The sequence below is a fragment of the Vulpes lagopus genome, chromosome X, assembly GCF_018345385.1.
Source record: "Vulpes lagopus strain Blue_001 chromosome X, ASM1834538v1, whole genome shotgun sequence".
NCBI classification, from domain to species: Eukaryota; Metazoa; Chordata; class Mammalia; order Carnivora; family Canidae; genus Vulpes; species Vulpes lagopus.
This window is the reverse complement of record NC_054848.1, coordinates 101,673,781-101,694,904: the sequence shown is the minus strand read 5'-3', so window position 1 is coordinate 101,694,904 and position 21,124 is coordinate 101,673,781. Positions and strand designations below refer to the sequence as shown.

The window sequence follows — 21,124 nt, the reverse complement described above, 5'->3', positions numbered from 1 at the left end:
CAGTGAAGGTAACAGGAACTAAGATAAAATGGTAAAAGGATGTAACAGAAAACATGAGATCAAAGATGCTAGGAGTCATTTCAGAAGAATAACTAAAGTCTTTGGTGCCAGATTAGATACAGATGATGAAAAAAAAAACAAGAATTTGAGATGAGGCTAGGTTTTCTAGTCTGGGTGATTGGAGGGTCAGTGGTCATATTAGTTCGCTAGGGTTACTGCAACAAAGTATCACAAACTGAGTGGCTTAAACAACAGAAGTTTGTTGCCTCAGGGTTCTGGAGGCCAGAAGTCTGAGATTAAGGTGTCATCAGGGTAGGTTCCTCTTGAAGACTGTAAGGAAGAATCTGTTCCATGCCTGTCTCCTAGCTCCTGATGGTTTGTTGGCAATCTTTGAGACTTCTTGGCTTATAGTTGCATCACCCCAATCAATGTCTTCATGTTTACATGGCATTCTCTCTATTTGCATGTCTCTGCATCCAAATTTCTCCTTTCTATAAGTATACCAGTCATATGGTATGACTAATGACCACCCTATTGATCTCCTTTTAACTTGATTACCTCTGTAAAGACCCTATTTCCAAATAAGGTCACATTCTAAGGGCTTCAACATAAAGGTTTTTTTTTTGGCGGGTGGTTATAAATTAAACCCATACTAGTAGCACTGACTAAAATGGACTGGTGCCTGGGACTGATTTGTGGAATATGAGATCAGTTTCAGACAGTAGGTAGTTAGGAAATAAATATAAAGGGTTTATATTGAAACCATGGTGAAGAAAGTAGAAGGAGAATATGAATGAATAAATGACTGTCAAAGACAAGTGAGAGAAAGAAAAGCAAAAGACTAAATACAGAGCTTTGGTGGCTGCCCACATTAAAGGAGAAGGAAAGAAACAGGAGTTTGCAGAGCAGTTAGAAAAAGAGCAGTCTAAGGGCACCTGGGTATCTCAGTCACTTAAGCATCCAACTCTTGATTTTGGCTCAAGTCATGATCTCAGGGTCCTGGGATTGAGTCCCATGTCAGGCTCTGTGCTCAGCAGGGAGCCTGCTTGAGAATTCTCTGCCTACTCCCTAGCCCCTACTTAGATAGATGATAGGTAGGTAGGTAGGTAGGTAGATAATTTTTTTAAGAAAAAAAAATCCTAAGAGGCTGGAAGAAAACTGAAAAAGCATCAGATTATTTAGCCCACAAGAATTTATAGAAGTAGGAATAATCAAGATTATCAGATATTACCAAGAAGAAAGGAATCAAAGACAACATTGAGCAAGAACTATTTTAGTAGGGTGATAGAGGTAGGGGCCAGAACATACAACTTTAAGGAGAGAAGGTGGACAAAGACCACAAGTCAAAAAGTTGGATACTGACCAAAAGCAAATGCAAGCATTATAAATGGCAACTAGAATTTGTAACAAATTTAAAGTTAAGTTGTTGTTTATTGTTCAATAGAAGGGAAGGGGCCATGGAGAGAGTGAGGTTGAAGATGCTTGAGAGTGAAATAGTACTTATGGGTAATTATGGAAGTGGAATCCTAGAAAAGAATAGGAAGTGATCCAAACTCAGATGGAGTTTTCTTTAGAGAGGGGAGAACCCTCTTCCTCTGAGACAAGAGAGGTGAAGCTAAAGGGATATATGGATCCCATGCTGCTCCATATAGCAACTGTTGATTAGGGAAATGCTCTGGAAATGAGACCATGAGGAAACAGGAGCAGACCTGGAATAAATACCCTAGGTAGGATGGAAGGAAGAAATCAGTGAGAAATAAGAGACCCGTGAGCAAGGAACAACATGAATCTGTATTGACCAGGACTGCCCAGCTCAGCAACTTCTTATAAGAGTCCTCTTCAGCCCAGGATAAGGTGCAAAGTTGAGTTGAATGACCATGAGCTAGGAATTGGCATGGTAAGACTAGCCAAAGGTTTTCAAGAGGGTGAAAGTATATAAGGTACTAAGGAGTTTGCAGTGGAATCTGTTTAGCCAGAAAATAGTTAATGCTCTGGGTGAAGTTAGCCACTCCAAGGTCCCAGAAAACAAAGAGAGCAATGTCTCAGGGTGATGAGGGGCAGTGAGATAACTGAAAAATTAAGACATTGTGTTTGAGAGGCAAATTTAGAGATCTCAGAGGAGAAACAGTGAAGTCTCTGGTGCATCAATACTGGTAGAAGCCTCATTGGAGTAATAACCTGCAGAAGTAAGGCTAAGGAAAGGCTTTGGAAGGTGAGGGAATTCACCTAAAATTTTGCCTGAATTGGCCTACAACCACTCAGATCATCTCCCTCTATTTCTTTAAACTTTGTTCTTTTGGCTTTTTTCTTTGTGAATAATTCCAGCTCAAACTTTTTTAGGAACCTTGAGAGGAATGTTGCACATTTTCCCTTCTATAATTTGGTAACGTTTGTTACACATCTTCCTTCAAAAATTTGGTGACATTGTAATGCAGCTTCGTGATAGTGGCCAACCCCCTGAATTCGATCCCATTAAAATTTTTGTTTTCTTTGTATTACCAAAGAAACTTAGGTGTTAATTTTTTAATAACACAAAATCCTTTTAGATCTTTTGTCATAGTAAAACATATCTGGGATTCTGCTCAGAGTGTCTCCCCTAAAAAGAAGAGTTCATAGCTGCCTTCATATTTTCATATTGCCATGATGAACTGGCAGCTTTCAGATCTGAGGAGCCATCCCCATAAAGAGAAATGGTTTTCCCACATAGGAAATAGTCTAAAAGGAGCAACTGAGAACTAATGATGGCAAGGTATGAATAAATTCAGTATACTCTTTAGTATCAGAACTGATGGATTCACCCACTCAAACATATTATTAAAAGGTAATATTGAACTTTTCAATGTTCTGGCAATGTACAAAGAACTCCAACTTCAGAAAATGGATGCAATTAATATTAAGTCTGTGAAAGTAAAGACTTGGCACCCTCATTAAAATGACAAAAACCAAAAAAAAAAATAAAAAAAAAATAAAAAAATAAAAATAAAATGACAAAAACCCTCATTTCAGGGAGTGGAAATACATTTCCTAAGTAAGATGCCCTGGTGGCATTAGAGAAGATCACATTCTCTTTTGCTTAGTGACAGGTCCAAACTGGGGAGATTATTATCTGTTCACACTTGGCTTCAGGAATCTATCTCGGCTCATCAGCATGCCCTTTCCCCCCAGGAGAGAAGCAGTCCCTCCTCCTCATTTGCTCAGAGGAAAAATATTTTCGCATTTAAACTGGAGACTATGCCTCTAACCATTCTTCTAGATTACTGCCCTTTTCCACGTTTCTTCACATAACTCGTAAGACATGAGTATAATCACTAGCCTGCAGCACAAGAAGAAACAAAAGGAGGAAGATGAAATATCACTATTTAGTATTGAGCTGCATGGCTTGCCAGAGGAAAAACATGCAAACCAAAGCAGAAATGAATAACTGTCTCTCTATAGCAGTCACTTGATTTACAAAGGAACCTCTGTGTTACTCAGCGGAACTCCAGCTCAAAATGCTATCCTTGGTACTGACCCAACACCAAATCAAATATTTCTTCCCGTTTGGCAGATAGCACATGTCCCTTCTGCCATACACTTTCCTATATACAGTCATCTTCACTTTTAGCATCTTCTTTCGGTGTTATGATTGTGAGAAACGCTACCTGTCCAACAAGTATCCTGGCTGCTGAGAGAGATGGCAAGGATAGATAGTATTTACAGTTCTGGGATTCCAACTCTGTGTAACAGCTTTCTCTCCAAAGACACAAAAGCTGTATGATTACAGAAAAAATTAAAATCTGTAATAAAACCAAACATACAATGAATGTGTTGTGCCAAAATTTTTTGTAATTTCTTTTAAAAACTAAAATATAAGGTTCAAACTGCTACATCAGGATAATTGCATAGCCATCCACAGAAAACAAGAGAACATGTAGCAGGAAGGATTGCCACTCACTAATTTGGATAGAAAATCTGATTACATCAGCCTACATTGGTACCTGATTGTTTCAGGAAAACCCTCAGATCAAAAGCACAGAATTAAGCCCTGCACCCCACTCCACCCGAAGCAGCTTTCTTTTAGGAATAGGAAGTGTTTTCACCCTCAGAATAGGGTTTTCTTCTATATATTTCATCTTTGTAAAGCACAACTTCTTTCCATTTATTGTAGAGAATGAATCTTGTCTTTGAAATCCCTTTAGGACCTCTTCTTCCACCACTTACAGCTAATAATCTTGAAGATTTTATTTCCATTACTTTCTTTTACTTTCTTATACCCAAAGTCCCACCCCATAAGTGGCTGAAAAAAATCATACCTTTGAAAAGTTGCCTTTTTTAAATAATAAATTTATTTCTTATTGGTGTTCAATTTGCCAACATACAGAATAACACCCAGTGCTCATCCTGTCAGGTGCCCCCCTCAGTGCCCGTCACCCATGCACCCCCACCCCCCCATCCTCCTCCCCTTCCACCACCCCTAGTTCGTTTCCCAGAGTTAGGAGTCTTTATGTTCTGTCTCCCTTTCTGATATTTCCCACACATTTCTTCTCCCTTCCCTTCTATTCCCTTTCACTATTATTTATATTCCCCAAATGAATGAGAACATATAATGTTTGTCCTCCGATTGACTTATTTCACTCAGCATAATACCCTCCAGTTCCATCCATGTCAAAGCAAATGGTGGGTATTTGTCGTTTCTAATGGCTGAGTAATATTCCATTGTATACATAAACCACATCTTCTTTATCCATTCATCTTTCGATGGACACCGAGGCTCCTTCCACAGTTTGGTGATTGTGGACATTGCTGCTAGAAACATTGGGGTGCAGGTGTCCCGGCATTTCATTGCCTCTGTATCTTTGGGGTGCCTTTTAACATTCTTAGACATTTAATATACAGGTTTGTAATTTTGATCCATTTTGTTAATGCCTTTTTTGGGCTTTATTCTTTGTTAGGAATCAAAAAAAGGAATAAACTATAAATGTTTCCATTAATTTGGACTGTAAACCATAACGATTAGTGGAATTTCATTTTTTACAATTATCATAAACCTGGTACAAAGAAGGTATTCAGTGTTTGTTGAATGAACATCCTCTGATTAAATATTTTATAATAGCTTTTGTGTTTGTTGACCTTGAAAAATGTGCCATAACCATAAATAAAGCTAATTTTCCTCCTGTCTTAGGATTTTTTTAATTAATAAATTATTTTTTTAGAGCAGTCTTAGATTTACTACAACACTGAACAAGAAGTAAAAAGTTTCCAAATACCTCTGTCTCACAAACACACGCACACACACACACATATCTCCTCACCACTACTGACATCCTGCTCCACATGGATACATTCCTTACAATCAGTGAATACATCATTATCACCCAAAGGTCATAGTTTGCATTAGAGTTCACTCTAAGTATTATACATTCTATGGGTTTGGACAAATGTTTAAAATATATATCTCTATCACTGTAGTATCATACAGAATAGTTCCACTGCCTTAAAAATCCTCTGTGCTCTGCCTATTCATCCCCCCACCCCACCCCAGCACCTGGCAACCAGCTTAGGGTTGTGGGGTTTTTCTTTAATCTTTTTACTGACTCTGTTGTTTTGCCTTTTCCAAAATGTCATATAGTTGGAATCATACAGTTATGTAGCCTTTTCAATTGGCTTTTTTTCACTTAGTGATAATGCATTTACATTTCCTCAAGGTCTTTTCATGGCTTGATCACTCATTTCTTTTTAGCACTGAATAATACTCCATTTCTGCATGTACTACAGTTTGTTTATCCATTAATCTACTAAAGAACTTTGCAGTTTTTTCCAAGTTGGGGCAATTATATAATTGCCAGAAGAAATCTACTATAAAATCCATATGTATATTGTTGTGGGGACATAAGTTTTCAGTTCACTTGGGTAAATATGAAGTAGCATGATTGCTGGATTGTATGTTAAGAAATTGCCAGTGGCACCAGAGTAGCTCAGTGGCTGAGTGTCTGCCTTTGGCTCAAGCCATGATCCTGGGATCCTGGGATCGAATCCTGCATCAGGCTCCCTGCAGGGGGCCTGCTTCTCCCTCTGCCTATGTCTCTGCCTCTCTCTGTGTGTTTCTCATAAATCTATCTATCCATCTATCTATCTTAAAAAAGAAAAAGAAATTGCCAAAGTATCTTCCAAAGTACCAGTAGCATTTTGCATTCCCACCAGCAATGAAGGAGTGTTTATTTGCTCCACATCCTTACCAGCACTTAGTGCTGTCATTGTTTTGGATTTTGGCCATTCTAATAGGTGTGTAGTGGCATCTCATTATTCTTTTAATTTGTAATTCCCTAATGACATATGACATATAATGATGCTTACTTGCCATATATATCTTTAGTGAGGTGTCTTTTCAGGTCTAATTTTTTGGCATTTATACTGTTTGATGTTCTTTGAATTTCCTGGGTCTGTGGTTTGGCATCTGATAATAATTTGAGGAAAAGTTCAGCCATTATTGCTTCACCCACTGCTTTCATTCCTTTCTCTTTCTTTCCCTTCTAATATTCTTATGACATGTATCTTTTGTGGTTGTCCCATAGTTCTTGGATATTCTGCTTGTAGTTTTTTTCCATGCTTTTTTTCTCTTTTGAGGTTAGGCAATTTCTGTTGTCATACCCTCAAGCTCAGTGATTCTTCCCCCAACCATGTTCAGTCTTTTAATAAGCCCACCAAGGCATTTTTCATTTGTGTTATATTTTTTTAATCTCTAGCATGTCTATTTGAATTTTCATCTCTCAGAATTTCCATATGTTTACATTATCCATCTGTTATTTCATGGTATCTACTTTTCCCATTAAAGCCCTTAACATACTATACTAATTATAGTTGTTTTATATTCCTGTTTTGATAATTCCAACATTCATGCTATGTCTGACTCTTGTTCTGATCCAGATTCAGTCTCTTCAAACTGTGGGGTTTTTTTTTTAACCTTTTAGTATTCCTTGTAACTTTTTATTGAAATCTGGACATGATGTACTAGGTGAAAAGAACTCCAGTAAATAGGACTTTAGTGATGTGGTAGTTAAGTGTAGGGAAGCATTCTATAGTCCTGTGATTAGGCCTCAGTCTTTTAGTGAGCATATACCTCTGGACTGTGCACTTCACAAGTGTTTCTCAGTTTTTTTCTTCCCTTCTTACTTGGGGTGGGATGGCCTGAGGAGGCTATATTTGGACATTTCCCTTCTCCAGGTTAGTTAGGCTCTGGCAATATCCTAGCAGGTTAGGCTCTGGTAAAATGATTTCTTCTGAAGGCAGGCCTTGTTAAGAAGAAAAAAAATGTTCTGGTGTATTTCAAAATAGTTTCTTTTCCCCTCCCCATGATGGAAGTGCAATATTCATTGTAAGGCCATAGTCGTGCTTTTAGAGATAAAACTCACAAAAGTATAGAGACCTCACTATGACTGGGTCCATCTGAACTCTTTAACAGACTTGTCTACACTGAGCCTCCAGCAATCAGCCAATCACAATTGAGGTTTTCTTATTTCTACCAGTTCCCATGGAGCTTCCTGCTCATAGGTTTCTGGTCTGGTAAACTGTGATTCTCTGGATTCCCCTGCCTCTCCAGTTTCAGGGTCAGCAGTTTGCCCCATGACCTCACTGCCCATGACCTCACTGCTCACTTCAATATGAATTGAAGACAAGTTGTTGATTATTCAGTCTATTTAGCTTTTTAGTTGTTGGATGGAGAGGTAACCTCTAAATTCCTTACACACTAGACCAGAAACCAGAAGTCTCATGTCTTAATTTTGACATTTACCTTTCCTCTGTAGGACAGTAAAGATTACATTTTACAAACAACTGCCGGCAAAATTACGTGTGGACAGTCATCAGTTCAAGACAATTAGTCCTATACTTTTTCATTACATAGCTCATCATTTGCTCCCTTCCAAGTAAAAGTAACAATGTTAGCTGGAAATGCCTGAGTTATATTTGGGGTGGTATATATGAAACATGATGATGACTTCAGTGTGCTGGAAGCCTGTCTTCATATACAAAAATGGTTCTGTGTGCTTTTGTGTCCATCTCTTGCTGCCATGGCCTCCTCAAACATAATAGAACTCCAATAAAAAATATACGAAAAAAGAGACTTATTGTATATGTCAATTAAAAACTACCAAGTTTTCAGGACACCTGGATGGCTCAGTGGTTGAGCATCTGCCTTTCTCAGGTCATGATCCCGGGGTCCTAGGATCGAGTCCCACATCAAGTACCCCGCAGGGAGCCTGCCTCTCCTTCTGCGTATGTCTCAGCCTCTCTCTCTCTGTATCTCTCATGAATAAATAAAATCTTAAAAAAAAAACTACCAAGTTTTAATGGTACTAAGGTGAACCACAAAGGGTATGGATAGATGGGCATTAGACATTATATTGATTGTTTAGCCTTAGTATCACAGGCAGAAGCTCTGAAGGAAGAAAACGACAGCCTCCGTTGGCAGCTCGATGCCTATCGGAATGAGGTAGAATTACTGAAGCAAGAACAAGGCAAAGCCCACAGAGAAGATGACCCAAACAAGGAACAGCAGCTGAAACTCCTGCAGCAAGCCCTGCAAGGAATGCAACAGGTAAAGGCCCTTTGGTTTTCTGAGCTTTTAGGAAGGCTAGCATCAGCTGCTTACCTGGAAACGGGTCCCCTACCAGAAAAGAGAATAGCAAACCTCTTACTCTTCTTGATATTCTGTTCTCTGGCATAGCTGAGGAGGGGATTATGAGTTATGAAATATTCTGACCACTACAGAGGTAGCAGTGGATCACCAATTTTCAAAGGATGAACATTCAGTGAAAAATACTTGACAGTAAAACTACACCAAACATAATCTAATCTTTTCTTTCTGCTTCAGGAGGTAATTTAGGATCTGGACCAGGCCTTGAGGACTTTATGAAGAAGCTCACTTACTTAGATATGAAAAAAGTAGTATCTAGTTGATCTAGTATCTACTATGATCCGGAGGCTGGACCGTATAGCCTCTTAGAAGAAATGGCAGGAATCCTACCCTTGCTTTTTCAGTATCAGTGCTTTGGTCACATAATACCAATCTGCTTTTTATTTTCCTTTGTTTTCACAGCCATTTATGTGAATGAGTTTACCTGCACATTATCCCAAGTATAAAAAGTAAAGTAAATAGGTGCATCCAACTGTAACTGCATTCAAATACAACAGTGTGTAATAGATGCTCAATGTCTAGATGTTTTATGTAACCATCACCACAGTGGGCCTACAATTTAGAAGATATCACCATCTGTTCTCATTACAATAAAGAAGTAGTATTTTTGAGTAAGGGTACTATCCCCCTCTGCCTTGCCAGACGACTAACCATTTTCCTTACAATTTAAATTGAGCAATAATTTTTTTGAGCAATATTTTTTTAAATTCTATGCCTTGGAATTATCTAGGGCCAAGCTTATTGCTGGCTAGAAATCACAAATCATGAAAAAGGAGTCTCTTCTGGCACTAAGAGCCCCATGTTCCTATTACTTCTGCTACCACTGTCTTCCTGTGTGACAAGCAATATCACATTAATATTTCACCTTTCCTATTAGCAAAATGTGTGAAGTAATGCTTACCTTCCTTTTACTGTCACTATGGAATTTAATTAGAACATGCAAATTATATCTGAGATCTTTCCACCAACAAAAAATACATCTTTTCAGCTAGACTTCAAAGAATTTTGACAACGTGCATTGTACCGTATGTCTTTTAGCTCTTCCAGTGGTCTTTTGCAAGCCTCTGAGAACCAAAACTTTGAAAACATTTTTCATTGTTTTTCCTTCTTACCTTGATTTTGAAACCATTCCACATAAGAACGGTTCTGTTACTGAAATACAATTTAAAGATGATGAACTTTTTTTTTTTCCATTTCATCACTTCAGAGACCTCTGAGAAAATTAGGTCTCTACATCCTGACAAATTAATTTCGCTCATTTTGATTACTTTTTCTTGGAAAATAGTCTTGTAAAAAAGATAAAGCTTCTTCCATCTTATCCAAAAAGAAGTATAGTCTAATATAGTGATTAAGAGCATGGACTCTTAATGGTGGTATTGACCCAACCTGGGTTTAAATCCCAACTTTGCCACTTACTATCTGAATAGCCTTAGGTAAACCACTAAACCTCTGTAAGCCTCTGGATTATGTATCACAGGGTTATTTGAGGTTTATATGAGATCACACATATGAAACCCTATCCACAATGCATGACACATGTTAGATACTAAATAAATAATATTTTTGTAATCATTAATGATGATGAATCCAGTTCCTTGCCTACTGATACGGAAACAAACATTTGTCAAGTGTTTTCCTCACAGAAATTGAACTTGGCTTGGAAAATGACTATTTGAAAGAATGCTTTACAACATCAAGTTCAATGCGGCAATCAAGATGTTGTCCACTTGGGATTAACACTACACCCTATCTTTTTCTCTCACTGGAATAGAAAAGTTATGTAATTAGATCAGTTAGTTTCTCAGATGCTCTCTAAAATATAAACAAATCCAAAAAAAAAATAAAATAAAAAAATAAAATATAAACAAATCCAAAGGAAGTTCCTAAGAGCTAAAATAACTTTAAGTGAAAGGTAACTTGATTTTCCCTTTGATATCTCTGAATGGAGAGATGATTGTGTGGGCTGGGAGAAAGTGAGGCAGGCCAACCTACTATCTAACTTCAACCAGGGTTTTTAAATGAAGTGTGGCTCCTGAAGACTTGATCGTCTTTGGTATTTCTTGTAGCATCTACTCAAAGTCCAAGAGGAATACAAAAGAAAAGAAGCTGAACTTGAAAAAGTCAAAGATGACAAGTTGCAGGTGGAAAAAATGTTGGAAAATCTTAAAGAAAAGGTACATCAGTCCTCTGTGAACCCTTGCCCTTGCCCTTCCCCTACTCTTCTCAGTGACCGTACAAATGCCCTGGAAGTTCCTGCAGTAGGAATCAGCATGGAATGCTTGGCTGCATGGGAATTAAAAACCCCCTCTCTGGGGTAATTCTTGAATCAAGGTCTCTGACTTTAGATGTGAATCCTTGGCATATCTAAGGATTCTGGAGAGTACACTTTTCAATGAATAAGAAGTTAGTCCCTCCCTAAAATTCCTCAGTCTTTCCCTCTTGGAGAATCCCAGAGTGTACATCTCATTCAGCTTCATCTTGCCAAGCAAATAGCAACATAGAAAACTCAGGTGACGCAGAGTACCTTTAATGAAACATTTCATTAAAGGAAGAAACACAAGAACATTGGCATTTCTTTGCAGATACTCCATCTAGTGTAATAATGAGCAGTTGCAGGTAAAATAGCCAAAACCCAAAGGGGAGAAAACGTGTGGAAAGTAAATAAAAAGAATATTCTAACACTTGATAATTGCAGCATGAAAGGGCAAGATGGGACTCTCTAGCAATAAGAGCTGCCAGTAAGAACCTCTTGGGGGAGTCTTCTAACATCTGGATAGGTTAATGTGTCACAAGCATGAATCAGGTGCCCAATCTACTTAAGGTGTGCAAAGTCTACTGATGGTGTTTCCCAACTGTACCTCCCTAATCGTTGGTACGCCTGAACATTCAACTAAAGTGAAGTTCTCAAAAGGAAGACCCATTGAATATAACTGCCTGATTTTCATGTCTCAGAAGGAAGAGATTAGGAGCTCAGACCAAGAGCCAGAAATCAACAATTCTACCGTTCCACAAGAGCTCTTGCTCTTTATCTCTGGCACTCAGCTCAGGAAGATGCAATGCATACAGGCCCCGGGTATGTTTGCCAGCACAGTGACTTCCCCCAGAGTGCCATTAAGAACTGGCAGCCTTGGTGTAGTTGAAACAAATGATTGAAAGTGTTTTCTTCTGGAGGCCATTTGCAATATGCTTTTAATTCTTCCACTTCATAAAACCAGCTCACTTTCCAGTTTTGTGGGTGCTATTAAAGAAACGAGCACAATCCCAGAGATATTCATTTATCAAGCATTTAATTGAAAAGCACCAAAGCTGCTGTATAGCAGGAATTTCCCTATATTTTCAGAGCTGCTAAAATGTCTCAGAACTGCTATGTAGCTGTTTCGCTTCTTGCATAAAATGGAGTGCATAACCAGAAGACTATTGATAGACATGAAGTTATGCTTAGAATCATTCTTTAGGATTAATATCACAAATTAATTTAAAGGCATTTTTAGTGTAAGAGCATTTTTGGCACTTTAGTATAAGCTGCTTTCTGCTTTGTAAAGTATTTCATTTAAAGAAGCAAGAGGTCAAATGGCACGAAAGAAACTTAATGTATTGTGCCTAAATCTGTTTTTCATCCTGAACCTGAATATACCACAAAGTGGCAGCTTAAGAGGATAAGCAAAGAGATCTAACTAATAATAAGGAAAATGTGAGTCAGAATGGTTTTTTTTCCTGTTACTGTAAGCAAAGCTTCTTTCAGAGAAAGTCATGACAGTTCATTATAAACTGATCTTCTCTGGGAAGCTGATTTGTGACCAAATATTTCAACCTGACACAATTAGGTTAAGAAGCAAAGTACCATTACATTAGACTGCAAAAATAATTCCAGGTTGAAAAGAAGGCAGTAAGTTTTGGTGAAGAGGGATCTATTTCGTTTTTGTTTGGGTTTCTTGACAGTAAACCATAGTGTGAGTTATTGTCAGTGTTTTGCAATATAACAGTGTGAGTTCTGTCTAACTGCAGAAAGAGCTAGCTCTTTGAATCTGCCAGTAAAACTCAAAGTGATACCTTCTTATTTTTTAAATGCCAGCTATAATAAAATTGAAGTCAGGTTTCAATAAGGCTACATTTCTATTCAAGATGGCTAAAACTTCTCAGGATGCCTTTACATCTTAAATCAACCCCAATCTGTAAAACTCTCACATGTAAGAAATAGCTTATTGGATCATTTAATGTTTTAAGGGCATTAGAAGGAGATGTACAACCCATGGCTTAGAAGTGAGCCAGTATTTTAAATCAAACTTGGCATGATGGTTACTGCCTAGATCGGACTCTAAAAGCCAAAGATTGAGGAGGTCATCAAGAAAGGCTTCCCTTCTGACTACAGCCAGGAAGCCTGTAAATCCACAGAACATGTCTTGCAGCATAGACCATTTCATTCAGGGCAACATCCTGGAAGCTTTGAAAGCATCTTTAAAGAAAACAGAAGGACACCTGTCCATGCTGAGGTCTTGGGGAAGGGATGAAGTGACAAAGCATTTGAGTCAGCCATGACCTGCACCCCCATACACACCCCAGGAGCATTTCCCCAGCATTTTCTTTTCTAATAGCAGTAAGACTGGAAGCCATGATCCCTTTTATGCCTTCTTCCCAAGGTTCTTCCTTCACATTTATAATACAGAAAAGATGTTCTCAGTACCCAAACAGAGAAAGAAAGATCAACGAAAGGTCTGGAGGTATTTTCAGTTTGATTGTTGGTCATGAATTTCACCTGAGTACCTCTTATGAAACAGACCTGCTATGCTCAGAAAGAGAAAACTTTCAACAACAAAGAAGACCACTGAGTAATGATAATGAGATTTTGGTCATGGTCATTTCTTGATGTGAAATCAGGAATATCCTAACTGATAATGTCCTTATCAGAGAGAAGAAAGGGCTGATAGCCAACAAATGGAAACTCTAATTTTTAGTTCAAAAGCCAACAGTTGATTACCTGGGAGTAGATTCCCCACTCAGAGATGGGCCCTGCCTTTAGCAGATTGTGGACCTAAAATTGAAAAGAATAGCCCTTTTGACAGCAGATGACCTGGCATGAAATCTAGGCTCTACTACTTCCTAGAAATGTGATTTTAGGCAATTTATCTACCTGAGCCTCACTTTCCTCATTTGTACAATGGAGATAACACATGCCTAACAATGCCTACCATCTAGTAGGCAGTAAATATTGGGTCTGGTTCCCCAGATTACCTGTATAGAGTCAAGAATGATGAAGCAGGAAAATAAAACCTGGCAAAGATAAATATCTCAATTTTTCTGTGTTTGGGAGCCATATAAAGAAGTTTTAGATGATCTGTGATGTTTTTGCATAAATTAATGCTATTTTCTCTCTGATTCAATCATCAAAATTATACAGTATTGCTTTGGGGGTACTACATTAAGAAGTTCCCCATTGCATAATTGAATCGAAGTTTCCCGTTGCATAATTGAATCCAAGTCTTTTACCCAGTAAGATGAACTGATCCAGGAAGCATATTATTCCCACAGGAATCCTGTGCTTCTAGACTATGTACATCGAACCAGGATAGTGACTACCCTCTTGAGAAGACCCTGAACAGCAGCCCTATCAAATCTGAACGTGAAGCACTACTCGTCGGTAAGGAACACATGCATACAACATATTGACTATGGTGGAGGAAGGAAAGGGTTTTACCTAAGATGAATATACCCGCCAACCATTTATGAAGCATGACAATGCATGGACCCAGAGTCCTGAAGATGACAGGATAAGAACAAGTATAGACTTCAGAACAAGTAACAGTAGCTCCCAGTCCTCCTCAAGCTCCTGACATTACTGCCACATCAAATGTGTGTGTGTGTAAGCACAAGGAGGGGTCTGCTGGAGAAACACATTGTACATTTTTAAAATCTCTATGGGAGGCTAGCTGAGCCCTCTTACTCTCATTCAAGGTAACAGTGCAGATACTGTTTGGCAGAGAGCTTTCCCAGATGAGACTCTGGAGGAAATATGTGCCTCTCCGAAATTTTTTTCCAGGTTACTCAGATGATTCAGGAGGCTGTCTGTGGAGTGTTGGACACTAGTGGGCTCTGATGAGATAAATGCTAGAGTTGCTCTCGTTATATAAAAATTCACCCACAGAGGCAAGATAGAATAAATGGTTGAGGAGTCAGACCCGATTTCCCATTTGACCCTACCATTTCCTTCCTGAACTTCAGTTCCTCCAACTGCAAAACGGGCGGAATATTACCTGTCTCAAAGGGCAGCTGAGAGTATTAAATATTATAATTCATCTGAATCCCTTAGCACAGTGTGCAGCCCATAGGAAGCCCTCAGTAAAATGAGAACCATTTTGCACTTACAGTATTCAGCACAAATGCTTGTTGACTTGATATTCCATTTGGAGAACAATGGCAGATTGAGGTCCTAAAAATACTCAGTCATTTCCAAGGGGCTGATACTGGGCCTCCACAGATAATCCCAGTTGCCTTCTAGGAAGCTGAATCCCACACAGTCGCACACCAATCCCAGAAGGTCTCCACACTGATTGGCTTTGCATATTTTGAAGATTTATCTCCTTTCTTTGGTAATGGATATTGTAGTCAGATTTAACACTTTGATATGTTAATAAAGATACACAAGGGAATCTGCCATTGAGTCTCAAGAAAAGTGACAATTTATTTCTGTTTTACAACTCAAAGTTCTTTAACAAATTGGCATGGCAACAGGGAGACCTGTCGGAGAAGAGCTGGGGGAAGGAAGGAAGCCTCTGTAAATGGATAGTTCTAGAAACAAAGATTCTTAAACTAAGTGTTTCTTGTTTTGTTTTTTAAAGAATGTAATCTTGGGCTGACAGAGAGAAAGGAAAAATCTATTTTTTAAATTGGTTCTTTGGGTATGAACCCACAGAAACTGCTTAGTGTTTTGAAACCTATGGAGTTACTTCTTAGCATTTGACAGACAACCTGTCTTGGCCATAAGCACCTAGAATTCCTTTGGGCATGAACTGTCTTTTTTAGAATTTAAGTTCCTCAGCTTGAGTCAGTGTATAGCAATTCAATTTACCTCATCATTTAAGAATCACATAGTATTATAAGTTATAGCATCCGTTTGGGACAGATTTTGAACTCTACCATCAGTTCCTCCTGGATCCCAAGCCCTCTGATATTTGGAGAAGTTTCACAAAGAACTGACTTGAACTTCAAGCAGCAACTCAAATTTGTGATATTCCTTATCAGTCACTTGAAGGAATAGACAGGTTATAGTCTATAAACCAAATCAAATTTAGCTTTTATTTCCTGGCAGTTCTCGGCAAACTCAATTCTGGTATATTTAATGCACTAAAGATCATATGAAAGGGGGCAGCCCCGGTGGCTAAGCGGTTTGGCGCTGCCTTTAGCCTGGGGTGTGATCCTGGAGACCCTGGATCGAGTCCCACGTTGGGCTCCCTGCATGGAGCCTGCTTCTCCCTCTGCCTCTTTCTTTCTCTCTCTGTCATGAATAAATAAATAAAATTTTAAAAAAAAGATCATATGAAAGGAGAGGAATTCAAAAAATTTAAAGAAAGAAATAGTAGGCCTTTGAACAATTTATATTCTACCTGTTTCCATAGAAAGTAGTATTAGAACAATTAATATGATGTCCAGAACAATCAAGGCAGTATGTAGAGCTGCCAATCACCCCATAGTTACACTAAGTAAAAATTGTGCACATCCCCAGAGACTGTAAACTTCTATTTTAGAAAAAATGTGTTACTTGAAGTGATTTAGAGTTCTAAGCACAAACAAAATGCTAGTGACCACTTGAGTGAATGAAATGTTTGGCTTTTCTCTACAGAGCTACTTACAGAATAAAACAAATATAATCAGCAGATTCTCTTGTGAGAGGCATGAAGTGAATTAGGCAAAGAACCTGATTTGTAATTTTACCACAACAGCAAGACATTATTAATGCATAAGAGACTCAAGTCCAATTTAAAGACTGCAGAAGACTTCCAAAAAAGCCAGTACAATCTAAATTCATTATAAAATTATAAATTCATTGTGAAATGTAGAACTCAAATGGTCTTTAGCCATCATGAATAATGGAAGTGACTCCTCAAATCCCAGCTTTTCTACATGTGATATAGTGTAGTAAGAGGCAATATATGCAGTGGGTTGTTGTACAGATTAAATGAGCAAAAAATGTATGTAAATTTAGAATAGTGTCCAGTATGTAGTATGTGGTACTTGTGAGTTAGCTCTCATTTCAAAGAATATAATGCTCCAGTGTAACCTCCATGGTATTGTCACTATAGGGATTATTTCCACATTTCTTCATGTCCACCCATTTGGAGCAAGCATTGAATACATCTGTTCCTACTTGCACCGTCTAGATAATAAGGTATGTGGGGTCCTGAAATGGGCATGCAAGGGGACATAGGGTAATTTCTTCAAGCATAAGTAAGTCACTAGTAATCTCCCTAACAAAATTTCCCTCACCTATTCTCACTGTGATGCAGTACAGAGCTTCTGTCTTGCAAGTAGGGTGACTGTCTGCTTCTGTTTGCCTGGGACTGAGGGGTTTCCTAGAACTCCAATGCCAGAACCGAGAAGTCGTGGGCAAACCTGAATGAGTTGGCCAATCTCCTTCCAAGATACATCTTAGAAGAATTTTCCTCCTTTCTTTTAATTTATGTTTAAACTGAAAATGACCTATTATCTCTCACTGGTCAAACTTTTGCGATGGGCCTTTAGCCATTAGCAAATGTTAATGTTCAGAACCGGAAGTCTTATTCCAGCCATCACTGTCACCATTGCCATTACCTGTGTTGAAACGATCAAGGCAGGGGCAAAAACAAAACAGAGGAAACAGTAAGTCTGTGACACAGACTCAAGTACTGCTCCCAGCTGATCTCATGGGACACTTCCTTCCCGGGATGCTGTTATATGGGGGACCTCACAAAGCATCGGGAGCAAGGGTAAGTATTCCCTCAAAAGTCAAGGATGCCTCATAGAATCAGGAGGGGACCCTTGACACCTCAGAATAAATAAACTCAGGTTAGATTTTTTTTCAGAAGCTGCATTCAGTTAAACCTGCTCATGGATTGTATTCACTATTTCACAGGACCCTGGGGCTCTTGGGATGTGCCACTGGAATGCAGATTCCTGACAGTTGGAGGTCCAAATGTTAAGCCATTTAAGCATATGTCCTCTTAACAGAGGCACTTGCCTACATGGGCATCCAGCTGTGGTGATGCACCTTCCTCCATGGCATTTGTTTTAGTTCAAGCTGGCACACACCCCTCATTTAGCTCTGGGAAGTTGGGAAGTGGTACCATTCTGCAACTAAAGAGCCCATTTGGTAGCAAAGGGAGGGATCAAATGTGAGCACCAGGACCAAGTGGTAGGTTGAAGTGGTGTGAAATTGAACCATGTGTCAATAAAAACGGTCTGGTCCTTTTTTAAAAAATTGTAAAAAATAAAGCATACATTTTTAAATGTAAGCAACGTAGAAAGGCAGTGAAGGGAAAGTGAAAGTGACCCAGCCCCACCCTTCCAGGATCACCACTGTTACCAGGTTGGCATATCTTCTTTCAGACCACTTCTCATATGTGTGCTGCACCTATATTGTACATATACATCTATAAACATTATATATTTATGGTCTTTGGAATGGAGATTCAGCTCTATATGATACTCTGCAAAGTGCATATTTCACTTAACTGGCTAAAGTCCACTACCAGCACTGGAAGAAAGCATGACCTCACTCCTACTCTCAGCCCATTTTCTCCTGAGCTTCTTCCTGCCAGAGTAGTAACAGGGCCTCCCAAAGAGAGCTTGCAGTGATGCCAACAGAATTAGGAAGTCCCTCACTCCAGTTTCAGGAATATTCAGTGTGGCGGCAACTCAGGGTTTCTCTTGGGAACGCTGGTGCTCTTCAGTGTCCAGGTTCACAGAAAAGTTGCTACTCATGTCAAGATGACCACCTGAAACAAGTCCTAATAGGGTCCACAGATTTTTGTTTTATATTGGTGTGTGTGTATGTGTGAAGTAGGGAGAAGAAGACAATGCACAAAAGTAGGAATACAGAGCATTCCTTATTTCTGTCATTTTTCCTTTATAAAGCAATGTGTGTGTGAAGAATTCTGCCCTGCCTTCCTCCCCTCCCAAAAGGCTTTTCAGCTTCAGTAGGCCTGCACACAGCATCACCAGCACTGATCAGCTGTCATTCAGCTGGCTACAAACCCAAGCCTCTCCACGCAACTGACACCAGCTCTTCTCATTAGAAAGCTCGTTGGCAGTCAATCCCCAAAACATCATGCTAAGTAAAAGAAACTAGTCACAAAAGGCTATATATATTATTATATATTATGATTGCACATATATAAAACTTCCAGGAAATTCAAAACCACAGCGTAAAGATCCAAGTCAGGGATTGGGAGTGACAGTTGACTGCACTGCAAAGGGGCATTAAGGAACCTTCTGTGGGTGATGGAATGTTCTAAAACTAAATTGTGGTGTGCCCAATTGTACAAGTGTGCCAAACTTCATTAAGCTCTAAACATAAACTAGGTGAATTTGTTGTATGTAAATTCTTACCTAAATACAGCAGTTTTGAAATCCAGACAAGGGAAGCCCAGGGGATTCTGTCTGGAGTTAGAACTGCTTTTGAGTGGAGCTCTCTGTCTGGCCCACAGATCTGCACCAGCGATGTGGAGTGTCTCATGGGCAGACTGCAGCACACCTTCAGGCAGGAAATGACCGGGGTTGGAGCCAGTCTGGAGAAGAGGTGGAAATTCTGTGGCTTTGAGGGCTTGAAACTGACCTGAATTTTGTGGCCTCATAGCCTGAGCTCCTGCAGATAAATGTGTGGTGAACATGCTGAGAAGGTGATTTGTATTCTCAATGGTTTTCAAGTGAGAAGTGCTTTAAATTTGTCAGGCCATTCCTGGAATACCTTTTGAGTTAAAATAAGGATCCTAAAACAGCACCTCGAGCTACAGGCCCTAAAAAGAAATGGACTCAGACCCTCAAGCGCTGTAACTTGCTCCTGTTCTGTCAGTGGCTTATGTCTTTTATTAGTGGTATTTGAAAAAGGCCTGAGGCTAAAGAGTATTTGGGGTGTTTTCAGTGTCTGTACTACTGTCGTAGAGTTTGGTATTTTTTTAAACACTGTTAATTGAAATGTTTTGATGATTTGTATGTGATTTGTGTTTCAAAACTTCGCTTCACATTAATGTTGCTACTGGTGAAAGGAATGAGAGGAGCACTAGGTACTCCATAACTGACATGGTGTTTCCAATCCCCAGTAAGACAGTAAGTGTCTTAAGACACAGCGTCTTCTAGAAGGTGCCTGACCAGGCTCACTTTTTAAAAGACAAAGCATGGTTTGTGGCTTTTTGCAAAATTACTGTGAACCAAAAGTTGACAAATGTTCCAAAGTTATTTTCTCTAATTTATCAGATAAAAAAAAATCTAGATGTATTCATAGAAAGCAAGTGTCCAGTACGACTGGCATGTGTATGTGCTATCAGAATCACCTTGTATATAGTCTGCTTTTAAAGGAGGGCATGTTTAGTTTTCTATGAATTAAAACACGTGTGCACATGTGCACATATACACACACATTAGCAGAAGGGATTCATTTTAATATGCCTTCCCTCTGGCCTTCTTACAAAGTCTGTTGGTCCCTTTTCTTCTGTCAGCGTGTTGAATTGCAAACTGTGTACGGCTGTAAATACTTTGTTTACTTCAAGCTGAATGTTTGCAAACAGTTGATATGAGTATTAGTAGAAAACTCCTGGTAATTAATGAGCCCGGGTGTGCGAGGCTTCCTGCAAATAGCTCCACCTGGAGTGCTGACGACCAGGGACACCTCCAGTCCTGTGGCACCCACCAGCAGATTGCAATGGCAGAGTGTACATGGACCAGTCAGGAAGTCCTGCTTGATGGAAACGAAAGGGAAAGGATGAGGATGTGGGGCTTATATCATGAGGCACAGATGATCTTTTCTTCTGTGGTGTTGCTGGTGCTTATAATAATACAAGCATGCCCTCCCATGAGTCTTGATTCAAAATAAAAGAATGTACTAAGTAAGCAAAGCCAATGAAGAGTATTTCAGAAAAATACTTTGTAAATGAGATGTCAGTAGTGTTCAAAGGTGTATTTTTAAAAGATAAATATTCCTTTTTTATACCTCAGTTTGGTGTTCTGTTTTTGAATTACTTGCTCTCTAATCCTTTAGTGAATCATCTTCATTTCTTCTTTGGAGTACCAGGATGTTGAAAGAAGATGCTAAACCTTCACCTTGACAACTAGAAATAGGTCCCCATACCAGCTTGGTCATGCTGAAAGCTGGCTTCCCCTTGAAGCACCCAGCTGTGGCACAAGCAGGGAGCTAGGGTTATTTTTACTCTAGCCTCCTCACTGAAGCATCGCTGTTATCAAAGTTACAGAAGGCTTTGATTTGTCAAT

The 21,124-nt window shown here is 39.1% G+C and overlaps 1 protein-coding gene across 17 annotated transcripts in view; it reads left to right on the top strand.

Annotated features, from left to right (window-relative positions):
• ENOX2 (ecto-NOX disulfide-thiol exchanger 2) overlaps positions 1–20,850 on the top strand; it is a 263,263-nt gene extending 242,413 nt beyond the window's left edge. For 15 of the 17 annotated variants that reach the window (XM_041740642.1, XM_041740641.1, XM_041740640.1 and 12 more), the window contains 5 exons: positions 8,391–8,572; positions 10,738–10,845; positions 14,198–14,306; positions 16,966–17,051; positions 19,348–20,850. In XM_041740642.1, the coding sequence (XP_041596576.1) occupies positions 8,391–8,572; positions 10,738–10,845; positions 14,198–14,306; positions 16,966–17,051; positions 19,348–19,479 (617 nt within the window). In that variant the 3' untranslated portion in view covers positions 19,480–20,850. Of the gene's footprint in view, positions 1–8,390; positions 8,573–10,737; positions 10,846–14,197; positions 14,307–16,965; positions 17,629–19,347 lie in introns of all 17 variants that reach the window. The other 2 variants (XR_005985635.1, XM_041740644.1) reach the window with 2 other exon arrangements.
• Positions 20,851–21,124: the final 274 nt, after the last annotated feature.